This window comes from Conger conger, chromosome 19, assembly GCF_963514075.1.
Source record: "Conger conger chromosome 19, fConCon1.1, whole genome shotgun sequence".
Lineage (NCBI taxonomy): Eukaryota > Metazoa > Chordata > Actinopteri > Anguilliformes > Congridae > Conger > Conger conger.
Window position 1 is genome coordinate 18,584,656 of NC_083778.1, and position 19,188 is coordinate 18,603,843.

At 48.7% G+C, this 19,188-nt stretch overlaps 1 protein-coding gene across 4 annotated transcripts in view; it reads left to right on the forward strand.

Moving 5' to 3' along the window:
- LOC133119296 (transmembrane and coiled-coil domain protein 3-like) overlaps positions 1 to 13,834 on the forward strand; it is a 42,539-nt gene extending 28,705 nt beyond the window's left edge. For all 4 annotated transcript variants that reach the window (XM_061229827.1, XM_061229829.1, XM_061229828.1 and 1 more), the window contains 3 exons: positions 8,713 to 9,704; positions 11,774 to 11,909; positions 13,376 to 13,834. In XM_061229827.1, the coding sequence (XP_061085811.1) occupies positions 8,815 to 9,704; positions 11,774 to 11,909; positions 13,376 to 13,678 (1,329 nt within the window). In that variant the 5' untranslated portion in view covers positions 8,713 to 8,814 and the 3' untranslated portion in view covers positions 13,679 to 13,834. The remainder of the gene's footprint in view (positions 1 to 8,712; positions 9,705 to 11,773; positions 11,910 to 13,375) is intronic.
- The last annotated feature ends 5,354 nt before the right edge of the window (positions 13,835 to 19,188 follow it).

Below are 19,188 nucleotides of genomic sequence, written 5' to 3' on the forward strand. Positions count from 1 at the left end.
TGGAAACGCACGCTGGGGAGAAGCGGCGGTGTTGTAAAAGGCTGGCAGACCAGCGGCATCGATCTGTGTGCTGGATCTACGGCCCGGGATCACGTGTCCTGCGTCTGACGTCTCGCTCTGTGGCTCTGACCGCCGGCCCCTCGGGGAGACCCGCCCAGGGGCTAGGGCTAGCACTTAGCCGTTGCGGTGACTGAACCTTCAGCTTGGTGGGTCGGGGTGTGTGTGTGTTTCTGTGTGTGGTTGTGGCTTTGTGTGTGTGCCTGCATATGCATCTGAATGTGTGTGTGTGTGTGTGTGTGTGTGTGTGTGTGTGTGTGTGTGTGTGTGTGTGTTTGTGTGTGCTTGAGCTGGTGATTCAGGGCTGTCATTTCTCCTGATTACTCAGGAAGCGATGTTTCAGACCCACCACTTTGTGAAGCCGTAATGACAGGCCTGCCTGAGGAGGTCATGGCTGTGGAGTCCTGCGGTAAATTTCACCTTAGCTGCACCCAGCGTCTGAATCCACCAATCAGGAATGGCCCCGTTGGAGTCCGCTGCATCCCGATTGGCTCGCTGCAGAGAAAATGGAGCCTGGTTGGCTCGGCGGGTTTGTTGATGTTCACGGCGGACGGCCTCAAACTGGGCTCAGACCAGGAGGTGCTCAGGCACCCCGTGAAGTCCTGGGAGGTGGATTTGTGCACCCCACTGTGGACGGAACGCTGGTATTCCGGGGCGCAGCGGTGTTCCGGGAACCCCCGCCGTGGCGGGAACAGCGGTATTCCGGGCCGCCACCGCATTCGGGACAGATGGTTTCGTGGCTGGCTCAGGGGACTTGATTCACAAGGTAACATGAACGCACTTGATGACTGTCGAGGGAGAACGAACAGCTCATCTGTCTCTGCAGAGGACAGGCGTTTGAGCCCTAATACACACACACACACGCTACACACGCGCACACACACATACACGCGCACCCACACTCCCACACCCTTCCTGCCAGCTGTCGAAGCTGATGTCTCCATCTCCACTGCGCACGGTTTCGCCCTGTTTGTCTAGAGGACACGCATCAGAACCTCAAATGAGATCTGACAAACGTTTGAAGCTCGGCAACGTGACTAATGTTGTGGAAATATTCCATTGAGCTATTCCCTGAGTCTTGTTCCTTTAAATGGGCTACTCTCATTCTGTTGCTTAATTAACGTGAGTTAGTAAGCTAGATAAAGGTTAAACCAATATATGTTTAAAAAAAAAAAAAAAGCCCACTCTTTTGCTGACTTTGTACTGATGGGGCCTCTTATCTGACGTTTCTCTGCGAGCAGAAGTAGCATTCTGGCGTTCGCGACAGCCTTCTTGTAGCAGGGAGACTGGCCTGTGTCATGTGACCGCTCCAGGGGTTTGTGAATCATATGCTGTGCCATTTTGGCTCTTTTCTGGAGGAGAAACCTGGGCTGTACTGACAGGTCAGGACATGAAGAATGAGCCCTTTGTAACAATACAGAGCCTGCCAGTTTCACCATGCGTGGCTGTCACACTCCGACCTGACTGTGTGTGTGTGTGTGTGTGTGTGTGTGTGTGTGTGTGTGTGTGTGTGTGTGTGTGTGTGTGTGTGTGTGTGTGTGTGTGTGTGTGTGTGTGTGTGTGTGTGTGTGTGTGTGTGTGTGTGTGTCACACACCTCAGACCTGACTGTCTCTGTGTGTCTGTCCCTATGTGTCTCTGTGTGGCTGTGTGTCTGTCTCTATGTGTCTCTGTCTGTCTCTGTGTGTGTGTGGCTGTCTGTCTGTGTCTGTGCTTGCATATGAGCATGCCTGTGTCTCTCTCAACCTTTCTGAATTGTTTGACATTTCTCACCTTCTAAAGCCGATTTTCTTCAGTGATAATATTTTGTTTTCAACTTAGAAATCGTTTTTTTTTACTGCTGATACTAAGGGAAGGTCATCTGTTGTCTCTAAATCCTGCTGAAGCGAGAGTGAAAGTAGCCCTATTGTGTGGTTACACCGTGTACGAATAGTGTACGTACTGGGTTTGTGTACAAACCTCTGTGTAAGAGGGAGAGGAGCAGCCAATGGTGGGAAATTAAGTGGAGGGGGGGGGGAAACGGAAGGCTTCTGTTTGTATCTCCTCTGAAAACCAGTTTTCCCGGGAACAAGCCTTTCCTGCAGCACTATCTATTGCTCTGGTCACACGCATACACACGTGTGCACGTGTGCGCTCTTGCACACATGCACACACACACACACACACACACACACACACACACACACAGAGGAAAGATCCGCCCGTGGGCGAGCTCAGCCTGGAGTTACCGTGAGGCTGGCCTATCGGCACGGTCGGTCCGTGTCTTCCAGCCAATCGGAGCAGGCCTCTGAAGGGCAGGTCGAAGGTGAAAAGCGGTTATTCGGAGGTAAATGGTGCGAGACAGGCGGGCGGAGGTTGTGTGTTGGGGTGTGCTGTTTTAGTGTGCGCCCTGCCCAGACTGTTTACATCTCCTGATCCGACCACCTGCGTTCCAGGACTGCAGGGAGCCAAACGGTGCAAAACGGAAATGTCAGAGGCTCTGCCTCCACAGAACAGTTTTTCTGTGTTGAAAGTGAAGTGTTGGGGCGGCCTGTAGCGTAGTGGTTAAGGTAAATGACTGAGACACACAAGGTCGATGGTTCTAATCCCAGTGTAGCCACAATTAGATCCGCACAGCTGAGCAAGGCCCTTAACCCTGCATTGCTCCAGGGGAGGATTGTCTCCTGCTTAGTCTAATCAACTGTACGTTGCTCTGGATAAGAGCGTCTGCCAAATGCCAATAATGTAATGTAATGTAATGTAAAAGTGTAACAGACTCCCCTTTGGTTTGTGTGTTCTGGCTGAAATGCATCCTCAGTGTTGGGCAGTGTTGATCATCGGATGGGCAGTCAGGGATAATTTGGATGACAGCTTCCTTTGGCTTAAGAGAAGGCTCCTGCGACCAGTTGGTAGGACTTACTCTACCTGCCTGAGCCAGGCTCTAAGAGTGGTCGCTGGTTCGATAATGCCCTGGGTGTGTCAAAAGACACCTGACCCCCTGTTGCTCCTGATGGGCTGGTTGTCGCCTTGCATGGCAGCCAATCGCCGTTGGTGTGAGTGTGCATATGAATGGGTGAATGAGAAGCATCAATCGTACAGCGCTTTGGATAAAGGCGCTATATAAATGCCAACCATGTACTTAATATTTTCCAAATGAGACCGTTAAATCTGTTCCTCTAATATTGCTCTGAAGTACATTGTGTAACTGCAGTGTGGTCCCACTGGAACGCAGAACCATGTTTAATGTGGTTTCAGTTCCTCAGTGCGATACGTAAGTGTTTCTGCTCTGTGTTCGCGTGGTTAAGATTACCAGTGTTTTTTCAGTGAGCGAACCTAACCGATCTAATCCTACGTCCTTGAAACGAGAAGGTTTGCGGCCCTCTTCAAAGCTAGGGGCTCATTTCAATCACAGGTCGCCATAATTTGACGGAGATGAGGACCTGCGTCAGAGGGCATTAATTTCTCATCGTGTTCCTGCTCGTAAGCCCGTTGATTAAATCGCTCTTCCGTCCGTCCGCCTGCTCTTTCTGCGTCTCCCGCGAGAGCTTCGTTCCGTTTCTCCACGTCACTAATCATTTCTGAGCCTCCATTTTGAGTTTAGACGCCGTCGTGTCGTGTCTTTACGGCCCTGCCGCCACACTTCTCTCCGTGAGAGATTTACAGATTTATTATTATTTTTGTTTCATTTTCTCAGGGTCGTATCTCTCAGCGAGAGCCCGGATATGTCTGGGCTGATATAATATTTATGCGGCCGATGTTGACCCGTTGTTCGCGCCGCCCACGGGAAGCCTCCAGGTGAATCTCGTTCAAATGCAAACCCTCGCTGCACACCTGGTGACGTGTGTGGTCCGTTACAGACGTGGCAGGTGGCGAGAGGTGGATCCACAGCGCGATCGTTTATACGCCAGGCTTTCTGGGGAAAAATACGTCCGCAAAGGATGCGCTGATATTTTCTTGCTCAAAGGAAAGATTGGGAAGTTCCTGACTTCTTCTTCTAGCTCCTAGAAGGAACATTTAAGGGGTTGGAATGTCCTTAAAGATGGCGGACCTCGATCAATTTCCTCGATCAACTCCCTCAGTCGAACGAAAGCTCTGCAGATCGAGACAAGAAACCCATGCCCTAGCGATGCGTGAGCTCAACACGTAAACACATTGTCGCTCTGTTTTGGGCAGCAGTTTGGGCTGTTGAAGGTTTGCTGATGTGAGAACAGGTTGGGCCGCCCGTGCCCTCGTGGCTGACGTACCCGACTGGAACCCGGAAGGTTGGTGGTTCATGCCCCGGTGTCGTCACAGCTGTGTAAGAGGATCTAGTTCTCGCGGTTGGATTGAGGCCCTTGGCGCAGGGCTGTCCGTGGCCGAAGCGCGTTGTGTGTGAATGGTGATGTGCGTTATGTGCTTATCCCAGAAGCCCAGTGAAAACCCCATTCACACGGGTCTTAGGATGAACTGCAGAGGGGGTGTGCGGAATTCCTTGTGGCTCGTTTGGCCATATTAATCACTGACCAGTCCCGGGATGGGGAGAATTCGGCCTTCCTTTGTTTCAGAGTGAGGGGGGGGGGGGGGGGGGTCTCCTCAAATTTCTCCCATTCCAGAGAGCCGTGATCGCGTTCCTCGCTCCCATTGGGTTTTTTTTTTAAAATGTGGTGTTGCCTCCTGGTGCCACGGCGGTGGGTAAAACAGGCCCGTGTGTGTGTGTGTGTGTGTGTGTGTGTGTGTGTGTGTGTGTGTGTGTGTGTGTGTGTGTGTGTGTGTGTGTGTGTGTGTGTGTGTGTGTGTGTGTGTGTGTGTGTGTGTGTGTGTGTGTGTGTGAGAGAGTGTGTGAGAGAGTGTGTGAGAGAGTGTGTGAGAGAGTGTGTGAGAGAGTGTGTGAGAGAGTGTGTGAGAGAGAGTGTGAGAGAGTGTGAGAGAGAGTGAGAGAGTGAGAGAGTGAGAGAGTGAGAGAGTGAGAGAGTGAGAGAGTGCGAGAGTGCGAGAGAGTCGGGCTGGGCCCCAGTTCAGAGCTAATCTCACTGGCCGCAGTACACGGCGATGAACGAGCCAGACCCAGAGTGCAGCCAGAGATGCACTGAGACTGAGAAGCTGAACGGCGTGATGGCGCTACGTCAGGCCGCTCTGTGGCGTCACGGTGTCCCGCTGCGTGTGGCCTATTGTCGTCAAGGCAACAAACAATTTCTCTCTGTCATAAAAAACCCCCCCCCACCCCATTTCTCTCTCTCTCTCTCTCTCGCTCTTTCATCTCTCCTCTCCTCTCTTTCCCTCTCTCCTCTCCTCTCTTTCCCTCTCTCCTCTCCTCTCTTTCCCTCTCTCCTCTCCTCTCTTTCCCTCTTTCTACTTATAAGTTGCATTGGGGTGGCAAGTAAAGGCACAGGACTTTGCGTGATGACCCATGGGACGGTCGGCGTAACGGCAGTCCTAGACGGACTGCGGACAGGAGAGCCGATGACGACGACGGTCCTAATTGAGCCTTCCTCCTGCAGCGCAGTCGGCTAGTCTGCTTCCAGAGGCGTCGCATGACTGCACTCGTGGTGAACTTCCTTTAGGAAAGGAGAAGCTGGAAAGGGGACGACCGCACGCAAGCTTTGATTTCATGGCCACGCTTTTGTTCTTTAGTTTCGTGCAGATGCAACAAAAGCGGCACGGACAGATTCCAGATTAAAGTGCAGAACGCACACGGCCGCCAAAATCAGCCAGGAGCCTGCCTGGGTGTTGCTGCACGCCCGTCTGGCAGGCGAAGGTTCCCCCGGCCGAATAAAATGCTCGCTGTGGTCGCAGGTCGTGCAGAAAGGGGCACAGCAGGGTCGGGGTGCAGCAGACGTTCTCTGCGTTTCGGGAGCACAGCGGAGACGGTCTCTGCGTTTTCGGGAGCGCAGCGTGGCACAGGGGGGCGGGCGCAGGCTCTGCGGTGTTTATCTTCTGAGGCGTTGTGTTGTTAAACCGGTCCTGTGGGTTGACCTAGTTTTGTAAGTTATGTCTATAAGTCATAAAACCAGTCACTGCTGGATGTGTTTTGTTTTTTGTCCCCCCACCCCCACCCCCCCCCCACCCCCACCACCTCTTTCCCACTTTCTGCTCTTTCCCCCATAAACAAAAGTGATCTCATCAGATCCTGGCTGGCACATGATCATGGCACATGACCCTGGCAAAGAAAACACACACACACACACACACACACACACACACACACACACACACACACGCACACGTGAAAAACCACAGTGAGGTATTAGATTCAGTACTGTACCTGAAACTTGTCAAGTGATACTTTTCCTCTTTATGTCCCGATGTGGAGAACAGAATCAGAAACTTAAGTACGAACGCACAGCAGTGAGAGACTTGATTCAGCAACCTGTGTGTTTCCCCCTGGCTGTCACTTAACCAGCCTTCGTTTGTTTGTCCGTGGGGCGTCTTATGCTCACCCCCCCTCCCTGCTGACTCCAGCACTGAAATTCATGGCGCGTGGTTTATTTTAGTGTGTTTATTTTTCTACTTTGCCCTGTCCTCGGAACGGCGCTGACCACCGGAGCGGTTCTGATGGGGTTCTGTTTCTCCGCTGACCCAGAGGCGCAGGGCTCTGAAGCAGACGCGGCCGGTTGACGAGGGGGGCTGCTCCTATTCGCCTCTCAGGGGGCCGCGTGCGCTTATGTTATTGTGTTTTAATGTTTTGACGCTACAGTCAGGCTTTGTGGTCTCTGGTGCTCGGAGGCCTGGCGGCCTGGCTTGCCCCCCCTGCGTGTTGGGCTGAGAGTGACCTCCACTCCTGGGTCCGGGTCGTGTTCTGCTGAGCATCTGGACGGTGCTGGGGCTTAATCCTCTGAGGCCGTGTGCTGGGGTTTGACCCAGTTTAGCAAGGCCACGCCACACACCTCTCTCCCCCCCTCTCTCTCTCTCTCTCTGTCAGGCTCACTCTGCATGCTGAGTTAGCTAGAGGTCCAAGTTTATTCTTCTCTTTATCTTGCTGGAAGTCACTCGAGGGACTTTCACCAAGGTATACGACATTGTTTGCTGTGCACACACACATACTCTCTCGCACACACATGCGCTCTCTCTCACACACACACACACACACACACACACACACACACACACACACATTCCGGAGAATGAGCTACAGTTTTCCTGTCTCAGTGCGCTTGACCCAACACGCTCCCAAGAGTCACGTTGCATCGATACCGCATTAATCGAATTGGGAGTTCTCCCAATTGACCTTGCCCTGCCTCTTGTAACCGTCATTTCCGCTGTGCTAACGCGGGAATCCCCTTGGCTGTGCACACATTCCTCATGCGTTACTCTTGGCCGCAGTAGTGTTGCCCTCAGGTGTGCTAATGTTTGCAATGCTGACCGTGGTTTTGCACAAAGATCTAGTTCAGGGAGGTAAAGAAAGTTCAGACGGCAGTTGTTGTTGTTTTCACTGCGCATGCGTATCTTTGAATAGGCCCACTGTAGAAATGCTGCCTTTTGAATAGAAGGTCTCGGATCTTATCTAACCATTTGGTGAGTGACAACAATGTTTTGCCAACCGAAAAAAATGATAATAAATGAAACCAAATCGGCTCAATCAGGTACTTTTGTCCTTGAGCATAATGAAAATATGAAATCATTTTGAATCCGCAAGGCTTTTTGATGAACTAAGATTTTTAATAGCTACGTAAAGAATAAGTCTTGCTGTAGCAATGAAATCGTTTTGGGTTGTGCCATTGGTCACAGGGATGGATGTAGAGCCTCTTGGTTTGGACCGGGCCTCTCTGCCTCCGTACGGGTGAATGGTTCTGTGTGGGCAGCCCTGCGGCTGTGATAAAGGGTGTGTTTGTGGGGGGCCTGCGGACTTCTGGGATGCCTCTGTCGCTTGAAAAAACAGGCTCCAGTGTTTCGTTCTGATGCGCCTGGAATATTTTAACGTCCTTTATGAATAGGCTTTTTTGCCTTGAAAAAATATATGCAATCTGGGGAAACAAGGGCTTATCTGTCGGCGCGGAAAGGCCGTGAATTCAAGATTGTCCGAGAAGATTGTCCCCATTGAGGCAGCGAGCAATGGTTTCAGATATTCGGTTTCTTTTGAAAGTGTTGACAGTTCTGTTACGAGGTCGTGTAGCTTTCCTACTGATACTTTACGGCCAGTAGCCACAGGGGTCTCGTGAATGTAGCCAGAAAAATGTGTCCACCAATCACTGGAGGCATTGTTCCATTGGCTGTGTGCTCTGCGATTGGTGGAGCTGTTTTCTGTGCAAGTCCTGATTTGAATGTCCCTGACAGTCTATGGAGTGAAGTCTAAAATGTCTTCATAAGGTGTTTATAACCGTTTATAGTTATCATTAGAGGTGTAAAGTCCAGGAGTCAGAAGATAAGAGTCCAGCCTTGTGTTTCCTCCACCCATGAGCTGATTTTACGAATTAGTTCTGGCTCCTGGCCAGTGAGTTGTACTAATTGGCGAAACCGGGGCTGTGTTACAAACCGCATACCAGCATACTACTCGTACTAAATTAAAGGCCGATTTCCATTGAAACTACTTTGAGTCCTATGAATAGCATGCTAAGTATGCGATTTCGGAGGCAGTCCTGGTGATTGGAACAAAGTACCGTGGGTCGACTTTTACCCTCTTTCACTGTCTTTTCCTGCCTGAACCTGGATTTCCCATAACGGGCGTGTACTGTTTTAATAACCATGGCCCTTCTTCTCGGCAGGCGGACCGGAGCGGAGACGGGAACGGGAACGTCCTGAGCGTGCCGGTCACGATCCGGCGGGGCGGCTCGGAGAACAGCCTGGACCTGGACCGGCCCGACGGCATGGGCCTGGACTTCCACCGCGGCCCGCTGGGCATCGACGGCCTGCAGCAGAAGATCCTGAAGCTGACGGAGCAGATGAAGATCGAGCAGACGGCGCGCGACGAGAACGTGGCCGAGTACCTGAAGCTGGTCAACAGCGCCGACAAGCAGCAGGCCGGCCGCATCAAGCAGGTCTTCGAGAAGAAGAACCAGAAGTCGGCGCAGAGCATCGCGCTGCTCCAGAAGAAGCTCGAGCAGTACCACCGCAGGATGAAGGAGGGCGAGGCCAACGGCTCCAAGACCTCCTCCTCCAGCTCCTCCAAGGAGGGCAAGGACTCGTCCAAGGACAGCCTGAAGGACGTCGCCAAAGACGGGCCGAGAGAGGGCGTCCGAGACGCCCTGAAAGACGTGACGAAGGACAGCCTGAAGGACATCAGCGGCAGCGGGCGGCACCCGGCCATCGACAAGGTCCGGACCATCGGGCCCGGCGTGTCCCTGTCGCCGCCCTTCTTCTTCAACAAGTCGCGCGAGTTCGCCAACCTCATCCGCAACAAGTTCGGCAGCGCGGACAACATCGCGCACATGAAGAGCGCGCTGGAGCCCGGCGCGTCCTCCTTCCTGCCGGACGGCGCGGCGCGGGCCCTCAGCGGGAGCGCCACCACCGTCGCCAAGGCCAAGTACCCCAGCGACGACGAGTGCTCCACCGGCACGTCCGTGTCGGCCGAGAGCAACGGGGCGGCCGCCGCCTGCAGCCCCGACGACCCCCACGGCCGGCTCGCCGCCCTGCTGGACGAGGCGCGCGACATCCGCGACGCCCAGGCGCAGCTCGCCGACGACATGGACGTCCTGCGGGTCCAGTTCAAGAGGGAGTACGACTTCGTCACGCAGTCGCTGCAGGAGGAGAAATACAGGTCAGGCCCCCCCGCACACACAACCGTGGTGTCGATCGCGTTACGTTAATGGCGTTTGGCGGACGCTCTTATCCGGAGCGACGTGCAGTTGATTAGACTAAGTAGGAGACAATCCTCCCCTGGAGCGACGCAGGGTTAAGGGCCTTTGCTCAAGGGCCCAACGGCTGTGCGGATCTCATTGCGGCTTCACCCGGCATCGAACTGCCGACCTTGCGGGTCCCAGTCATGTACCACGACACTAGAGGCCACCCTTATGATCATCATTAATGATGGTGATAATAATAATAATGGTAATAATAATGTTTCACGGGTGCAGCCTGGATCCGCGTGGAAAAGGTACTTTCCTGGGACCAGGAATGTTGTGGTGGTTCAAGCCCCGGTGTAGCCCGTTAAGATCCACACAGCTGTTAGGCCCTTGAACAAGGCCCTTAAACCCGCAATTCCTCCGGGCAGGATTGTCCCCTTGCTGAGTCAATTCAACTGTGAGTCACTTCGGATAAAAGCATCAGCAACATGACAAAGCATTAATCGTCCTTGTCCCTGGTTATGGGTGTATGCACTTTTGTACATCGCTCTGGATAGGAGTGTCCGCCAAATGACTCGATGTACTGCGATCTGGAATCTTGAGGGTAGGTTCTAGAATGCTGTCCTGTCGACCCATTGTGACTCATGAGCGGTCAAGTGCTCCGTGTTCCGTGCTGCATCTGTCTCTGAGTGTGAGGTTGTAATGTGCTTATCGCAGGCCTGGTGCTCAAGGGTATTAACATGATGCTTCTGAGGCCGCAGGCTCACTATGGGGCCACACACGCAGTGATTTATTTCATTGTCAGAGTTCTTTCCTGCTGACACGACGCAGTGTTTTGTAAGGGGGATCGGATAACGGGGGGGGATTACATTTCCTGAATATTTCAATAGCTTGTGCTCATAATGAACAGATATGGGAGATTGCTCTCCTCACGGTAGAAGAAATCCTTTTATGTTCCTAACTCCAGACCCACAGTCGGGATAATGCCTGCTGGACGTGCTGTCCTGTATGGAAGATTTCCGTGCAGAAATACAGAGAGTGCAGCGTGTGATTAATGTTCTGTTTGATGTCATTTGGCATTTATTTGCCCCTGTTTCCAGCTCACGGAAATGAGCGGAGTTAAAACCAGCCACCTGTTTTCACTTTAATACACTGGACTCTTGTGGAGAGAACCTTTATATTTAAACAGGGGGAGGCCATTTCAGAGCAAAGCTCTCTTTTTGAAATGGCAACAATACGGAAAGTACACAATAATACCGCAGAAATGGAGCAAACAGGATAGGAAAATGTACAGGAAACAAGCAAATGGATTATATGGATTTCCTTGAAAATCATTCATTTAACGGAACCCTGAAATGCTCTGAGCTAATCAGTTGGTCCAAATTTAAGGTGACCTGTTGTTGATTGCATTTGAGAGGTGCATAGAAAGGGAAATGCAATTCAGTATTCATACGGGGGGTTATAGGAACGGACCCTCCTGATGACCAGCTCCTCTCCTGTATCCCAGCACGTAAAGGCTATCAGTGATGAGCGTGGGTGCACTGTTGCTCCAGAGCCTGGACCAAACCCTTATTTTCTCACCGTTTTAATGCAGCCCTTCCCGCTCCAAAGGCCTGCAGAGTGGGAGTGAGTTAATACTCTGTCTCCGCGGTTCCAGTTCACTGGAGTGTAGCCTGTGTTGGCTTGTTCGTTACCGTCATTCTCATTCTCGGACCTGATTGCCTTTTGTGTAGCTTTATCTGTTTACCTCTCGCAATCTCTCTGCCACCATCCTGCAGATCTGTCTGTCTCTGTCTCTCCTCTCTCCTATCTCTCTGTCTCCCATCTCTCTCTCTCTCTCTCTCCGAGACATGTTTAGGTTAACTGCGGTGATTGGGCTTTATTGGTTTTGGGTTTGTGAATAGGAATTGGGGTAGGTTTTAAAGGCATTGTGTCAAGTCTGTGTCAATAAATGAACATCAAAAGTCATCTCTCTCTCTCCCTCTCCCTCTCTCCCTCTCTCTCTCTCTCACACACACACACACACACACACACACACACACAGGTACGAGAGGCTTGAGGACCAGCTGAATGACATCACCGAGCTGCACCAGAATGAGACGGCTAACCTGAAGCAGGAGCTGGCCAGCATCGAGGAGAAAGTGGCCTACCAGGCCTATGAGCGGGCCAGAGACATCCAGGTATGCCGCGTGCACACACACACACACACACACACACACACACACACACACACACACACACAGCAGCTGCAGCAGATACTCACACACAGACGCCCACACAGCCGCGCACACACACATGCTGAGTAGAACGGTCCTATTTTCTCTTCACTACCTTTTACCAAGGGAACAAATCCCTTTTCTCTTGCAAAATCACAGAAATAAATTAAGCGCGACACTATACTGCATATTGGTTCGTGAGTTTTGAAAACACCTGACGTGTGTTCAGGACAACGAATGTTTGTGGTGAACTATCCTTGCAGCAGTGGTTACTGTTGATTGATTTTAAATGAACCTTCCGTTTAATTCACAGCCAACGCCTTTTTAATAAAAATGGATGCGACTTGGGTCTAACAGTGACAGCTAGTTGATTCGCTGTAATTTATTTTTAAAGGCAAGAAGTATTTGAACTAGCGAACGCTTGCCGTCTTGAACGCACGTCTGGTATTAACGGTATCTTGAGAAAGTTGAGAGAGTTGTCTGACAACTGTTAGCTAGCGTTCGTGCCGAACAGAAAAAAGTTTGGAGATTGTTTGCCAACATCTGTTATTAACGGTATCTTGAGAAAGTTGAGTTGACTGACTGCTAACTAGCGTTCGTACCGGACAGGAAAAAAAAGGTTTCATATGTTGGCGAAGGTCAGCTAACGTCTGTTATTAACGTTAAGTTGAGAAACTTGAAAATTGTGACAGCTAGAACTGTTAGCGAGCATTCGTGCCGAACAGGAAAAAAACAGTTCGCAGAACATTAGCTGACATCTGTTATTAACGGTGCCTTGAGCGAGTTGTCTGACGTTAGCTGACATCTGTTATTAACGGTACCTTGAGCGAGTTGTCGGACGTTAGCTGACATCTGTTATTAACCGGACCTTGAGCCAGTTGTCGGACGTTAGCTGACATCTGTTATTAACGGTGCCTTGAGCGAGTTGTCTGACGTTAGCTGACGTCTGTTATTAACGGTACCTTCAGCGAGTTGTCTGACGTTAGCTGACATCTGTTATTAACGGTACCTTGAGCGAGTTGTCTGACCTTAGCTGACATCTGTTGTTAACGGTACCTTGTGCGAGTTGTGGGACATTAGCTGACATCTGTTATTAACCGGACCTTGAGCCAGTTGTCTGACGTTAGCTGACATCTGTTATTAACGGTACCTTGAGCGAGTTGTCGGAGGTTAGCTGACATCTGTTATTAACCAGACCTTGAGCGAGTTGTCGGACGTTAGCTGACATCTGTTATTAACGGTACCTTGAGCGAGTTGTCTGACTTAGCTGACGTCTGTTATTGACGGTACCTTGAGCGAGTTGTCGGACGTTAGCTGACATCTGTTATTAACGGTACCTTGAGGGAGTTGTCGGACGTTAGCTGACATCTGTTATTAACGGTACCTTGCCCGAGTTGTCTGACGGCCCCACCTCCGCTCTGGGCCCACAGGAGGCGCTGGAGACGTGCCAGACGCGGATCTCCAAGCTGGAGCTGCAGCAGCAGCAGCAGCAGGTGGTGCAGCTGGAGAGCGCCGACGCCAAGGTGCTGCTGGGGAAGTGCATCAACCTGATGCTGGCCATCGTCACGGTGATCCTGGTGTGCGTCTCCACGGCGGCCAAGTTCTCGGCGCCGCTGATGCGCAGCCGCGCCCACGTGGTGTGCACCTGCCTGGCCGTGGCGCTGCTCGCCGTCTTCTGGAAGAACTGGGAGCGGCTGCACTGCGCCGTCGAGCACGTGACGGCGCCCAGCTGATTGGGAACCGGGGGCGGAGCCGCGCCCAGGGGGGTTGCGGGTTATGGCGTTATAGCGCGTTCATCTCAGAATGGCGCGTTTGTCTTGCCGTCTCCGATATCCCCTCCGGTTCTGCCTCAGAAGAAACGGCCCCACTTCAGCAAAAGCAACCCCCCCCCCACCTGAATGGTTTTATTTTCCTTTCTGTGTAGCGGACAAAGGGCGCCATGTGTGTTTTTATCCTTTTAAGAGAAAGACAGGGACCTCACTGTGAAGAACCTGCAGGGGACCCACCTTGCCTTTTTTTTCTTTTTTTTTTCGGCCATTCCTTGTGGAAGTGGTTTTCTGACACAAATTCTGCTAATTTCCTAATGTTTACTGTCCGTTCACTGATGTACAGAATCATTTGAGAAGTGCAATATATTTGTGATTTTTATTTTTTGGTTTATGTATACATGTTATTTCTATTGTTCACTCTTACAAAGTCTTGCGGATTGTAGTCCCCTCGTTCAATGACAGACTGGGTCACTTAAAAAAAAAAAAAGAGTTTTCCCAGTATGGCATCTTACCACTCACCTTGCATTCCCACCTTTCTTCTTCTCCTGAGTTGATTTGTGCATACGACACAATGCCTGCTGGGAATGTGGTGCCATGCACCTCAGCACTGTGATGAGGGAGCCCTGTGTTTGAAATGAGAATGGAGAAGAGTCATCACCCCAGCAGTGCTTCAGTGGCTAGTTGGAGCATCATTGGCGGTGAAAGGTGTCGGTGTGTACCTGTACTGTATTGTCACATGCGCTGACCTTATTTCCTGTGTGCTATGTTAAGATTTATTTTTGTTCTGGAATGCACAAGATGTACCACTGTGTGGCGCATGTATGCGTTTGTGCATAAGTGAGACTGTGTGTGTGTGTGTGTGTGTGAGAGAGAGAGAGAGAGTGCACACGAGCTTGAGTGTGCATGTGTGTCTGTGTGTGTGTCTGTGTGTGTGTCTGTGTGTGTGTCTGTGTGTGTGTCTGTGTGTGTGTCTGTGTGTGTGTCTGTGTGTGTGTCTGTGTGTCTGTGTGTCTGTGTCTGTGTGTGTGTGTGTGTGTGTGTGTGTGTGTGTGTGTGTGTGTAAGTGAGAGAGAGAGTGCACAAGTCTGTGGGTGTGTGTGTGTGTACACAAGCCTGCGTGAGTGTTTATGGTGTTATCTGAATGTCATGCCAGCACTGGCCGTCTGTGGAAGCTCTGCTTTAACCAGGTGGAACAGCCAGGTGACCACCATCCTGTGACACCCCCCCACCCCCACCCCACCCCCCCCGGCCTCCACTGGATCCGCCATTCTCCCCACGCTGTGAAGATTTATTACTCTTTTTTAAATCTAAATCTAAACTCAACTAACCTGGTGCGTCTATAAAGATAATGAAATCAATTTATGTACGATTGCATTGTGACATGCACCTGATATTTTTGTACATTACAAATCTATAGCTATCTAGATCTAAATCAATTTATTGGAGCAAATATTTTGATTACGGTCCACATGTTAAAACAGTGGCCTTGCGTCTGCGTTCTGCTGTTCTATTTTCCCTGTTGTTGCTTTGAGGTGTGTTCTGGGTTCTGTAGTTCTGTGATTTTGTGTTGGGGTTTGTTCCACACGCCAGCCCTGGTGTTAAATGTGATTCCAGTGACCGACGTCTTTGAGAACTACAATCAGTGATGTCACCTGGGCCAATGCTATAAGCCGCATCAGGTTATGTCCTATTTGTAAAAGGCAACCGATGGAATCAAGTCAGGAAGTGTGGGTCATTGGATTTTGGGTTTTTTGGTTGATGGAATCTCCAAATGATTGTATTGGGACTGGTGACCTGCGACGTTACACTTGTACCACTTTAGAAATCTTATCATTGGTATTTGATATTTTGAAGCTCATCTCTCCGCTTTGTAATATTCGCCTTGTATCATGCAAAGAGAGAACTGTTTCTTTATGTTTCCCACAAGTCACCATGGTATTGTTCTGCCTTTAATTATTGTGTGTCTGTTTAGGAAAAAGGTTGAATGAAACAATGGCGTTACACCTCTATCCTAAACTTGTCCAGGGCGAATGAGCATGGCGTTTGTGGCCTTGTAAGTGTATCACAAGTCTTTGGTATTTTTAATTTATTTTTTGCTTAATCAGGTTTATTATTTGTGGTGATTTGGCCAAATGTTGAGAGTATCTGATTTAGGTGGTGCTTGGCATCCCAGATTTATACCTTTGCCTTCTCCTTTGATGTTGCTCTTCACTTTTGTTTGAGGAGCACCTTGGGCTCATTCCAATCCATTATTTTCCTCCTTTTATTTGTCTTTTATTTGCACCTGACCAGGGAAACTGATCGAGGTCCGCCGTCTTTTAAGGACTTTCCAACCCCTCAATTGTCCCTTCTAGCAGATAGAAGTAGAAGTTAGGAACTCACATCTTTCCCTTTTGTGGAAGTATTCTTTCAGAAAATGCCTGATGTGTAAACAATGGACCCTGTGAATCCACTTCTCCCCCTGTCTGCCACGTCTGTATCTGACGTGGCTTCAAACCGACATTTGAAGGAGCAAATTCACGTTTTCTTGATTTCCCGGTCTTCGTTTTTTTTCATTCCACTCTCCCAAGCCTCTCCTGATGGTTGGAAAAAAAAATTGGAAATGGGAAAGAAGAGATGAGGAAAATAAGTGATTGGAATGACCCTTTTCTCTGTGTGATGTCACTTCCTGTATGTGCTAACTGGAGCAAAGCATTTTGGGTATCTCTTTCCACAGTCCAGCAGGGAGTCCTGTCGGTCGGAGCTGAGGGGCCCTGCCGCCTGCCATGTTTGTCTGGCCTCCTCAGTCCGTTGCTCTTGCCATTTTATACCTGTGCGCGAATGGGCCAGTCAAAACTTGTGAAACGTGCACTTGCACGAGTGAGAATATTGCACTGGAATGAACTGGAACCTTGAACCAAATGTAGAAATCGCAGCTTAGATTAGGGAACCGTCGGTTCAACCCAGACTGGACTCACTGTTTACATAATTTGTGGTATGATTTGTGGTAAGCGGGTCGGGTCGGAGGTCGTGTCTAACCTGTCCCGGTGAATGTTATTCCATGTGCTTCTGGAAATTTCTCTTCACGAGAAATGGCTACATGCAGCCCAATAATATGTCTCTCCAGAATGTACTTTTCAGCTGTAAAATAAATCCTGTTCATTTTCTAAACTTTTAACAGGGTATTTTTTTTTTTTGGAATGTAATAACTGGCCTGTCTTTCTCAATCACACACACTTTTGGAGTAATCATAAGATCATATGGAACATAAATGACTTGTTATTTTTTGTTTTGCAATTGTACATTTAAAAAACTTTTAAAATGAGAAGTTGAGCATTTTATGAGCAAGATATTTACCAGATTGTAAAAAGTTAATTATCAATATATATTATAATCTTTATGCAAATAAAAACACGAATGCTAGCATCATAATTCAGAGTTACTTTTCAACCTAAAAATTAGACCAAGCTGAGCAAACATTTTGACACAAATTATTAGGCCTGTTCATATATAATGCTTTACTGCCCTCTAGTGGTTCTGCAGAAAATACATTACCCTTTTGACTGTAATAACATTGTCAGGATAACAACATCATTTGTTTTGTGTGGATAAATTGCATGTATTTAGCTGATTACTTTTTTGCTATCTTTGGTATTCACAATGCTATTTGTTTTTGAAATTGAATGTGTAAGTACAGTGTGGTCTATCCAAGTCTGTGAATGATTGGAGTATTACATGAGGTGTTGATTTAGGCAGTTCTATTGAGAAGAATGACAACTCCAGGAGCGACGATCTTTTTAAAGAAAAACTAAGGTTAGTTTCACCGGTTCTCATTTAAAGTTCTAGTTTTTCTGCATATGCTTTTCATTTCAGATATGAAGTATATGATTTAATCCTTAATTACTCCCTTCTCCCCAGCGAGACCACTCCGGTCTGCTAGCTCTGGTCACCTTATGGTTCCCTCACTACGAGCACCTGGCAGTCGAGCTGCGCGTTCACGCCTGTTTTCCGTTCTGGTTCCTCAGGGGTGGAATGACTCGTCTACCACTGTCAGGACAGCAGAATCCCTCCCCCTATTTTGACGCAGACTAAAAACACACCTTTTCAAACTGTACCTTAGTCCTAAACTCCTTTTTTGTTTAGAACAGCACAGCATGTGAATTTTAGTAGTTATGGATGTGATGCTTTAACTTGTGGAAGAACCTGTGCACTTGGAGGTCGCTTTGGATTAAGTGTCTGCCAAAGGACTAAAATGTAATGTAAATTTATGATAATGATGTACGTTTAGGAGTGCGTGGCAGTTTTCATCTGCTAGTGTGTACAATGACCAACAGGGTTTACACGTTGAAAATTTCAGGAACTGTGGAAGGCTTTGCACTGTGCACCTGTTGTTAGCCAGGAGTAAAGAACCGAACTGGAACTGTTAAGTAAATATCCACCCAGCACACAGTCAGTTTAAAGTAAGGGTGTCTGTCACTGATGGCATTGTGTTCAGAGTTGTAAGATTGCCTATCATGCGTGTCTACACTTGTACATGGTAAATTTGAACATGGTAAACTTTGTTAAATTGCTGGTGAGGATGTGCAGAGGATGCTGGGTTAAACGCAGATGATAGTCAGAAATAGCTGGTTTACAGAAGGAGCCTAAGGATACCTAGACAGCTATTCTTAACTATTAAATAATTGTACCAAAATGTACTTGTACTACAGTATGTGTCATTTACAAAATAATTGAATGCCACTCGTAAGTAATTTAAAATATTTGAACGCCATCCCCAGGAAGTAACTTATTTGAAATCTATTTCACTACACATTCCAGAAAATGTTCTTTCAAAAATTAAAAATAAAACCCAAATTATGCAACTATATAAAACGTATTACATTGGTTTACTCTAGCCTGTGTTATAGCATAGAACTGTTACTATTATTTTCCTCAATGTCAGCACAATGTCACCTTCATATAGTAATAGCAATACGTAACACGTTCGGAACCAGTTAATAGAGTTTATACTTATTTTAATATTTAAACTTTTCAATACTTTAAAATATTTGTTTTTCAAGGTGTTTAAAATAGTTTTTTAAAAATCCAAAGCAATCCATATTTGAATACTTAAACAAATATTTGCAACAGCTGAACATATTTAACCAAATACCGGAACTACTTGGAAGGACTAATAAAGTATCAAGTACAACTATTTGCGCAACTTATAACATGAAGAACCGCCGCCCCACACACACACACACACACACACACACACACACACACACACACACACACACACACACACACACACACACACACACACACACACACACACGATACACATACATGCACAGTTACAGAAATGTTTGATAATTAAACACACACAGGTGAAATTAAAATGAAAACCAGTGCAACTCAAAAGGGTGTTCTATCTAGGATTCTACAGGAATTCCACACAAATCTAAGTGTTTACACCATTGCACATGCGCACATAAACACTCGTCACAAGTATG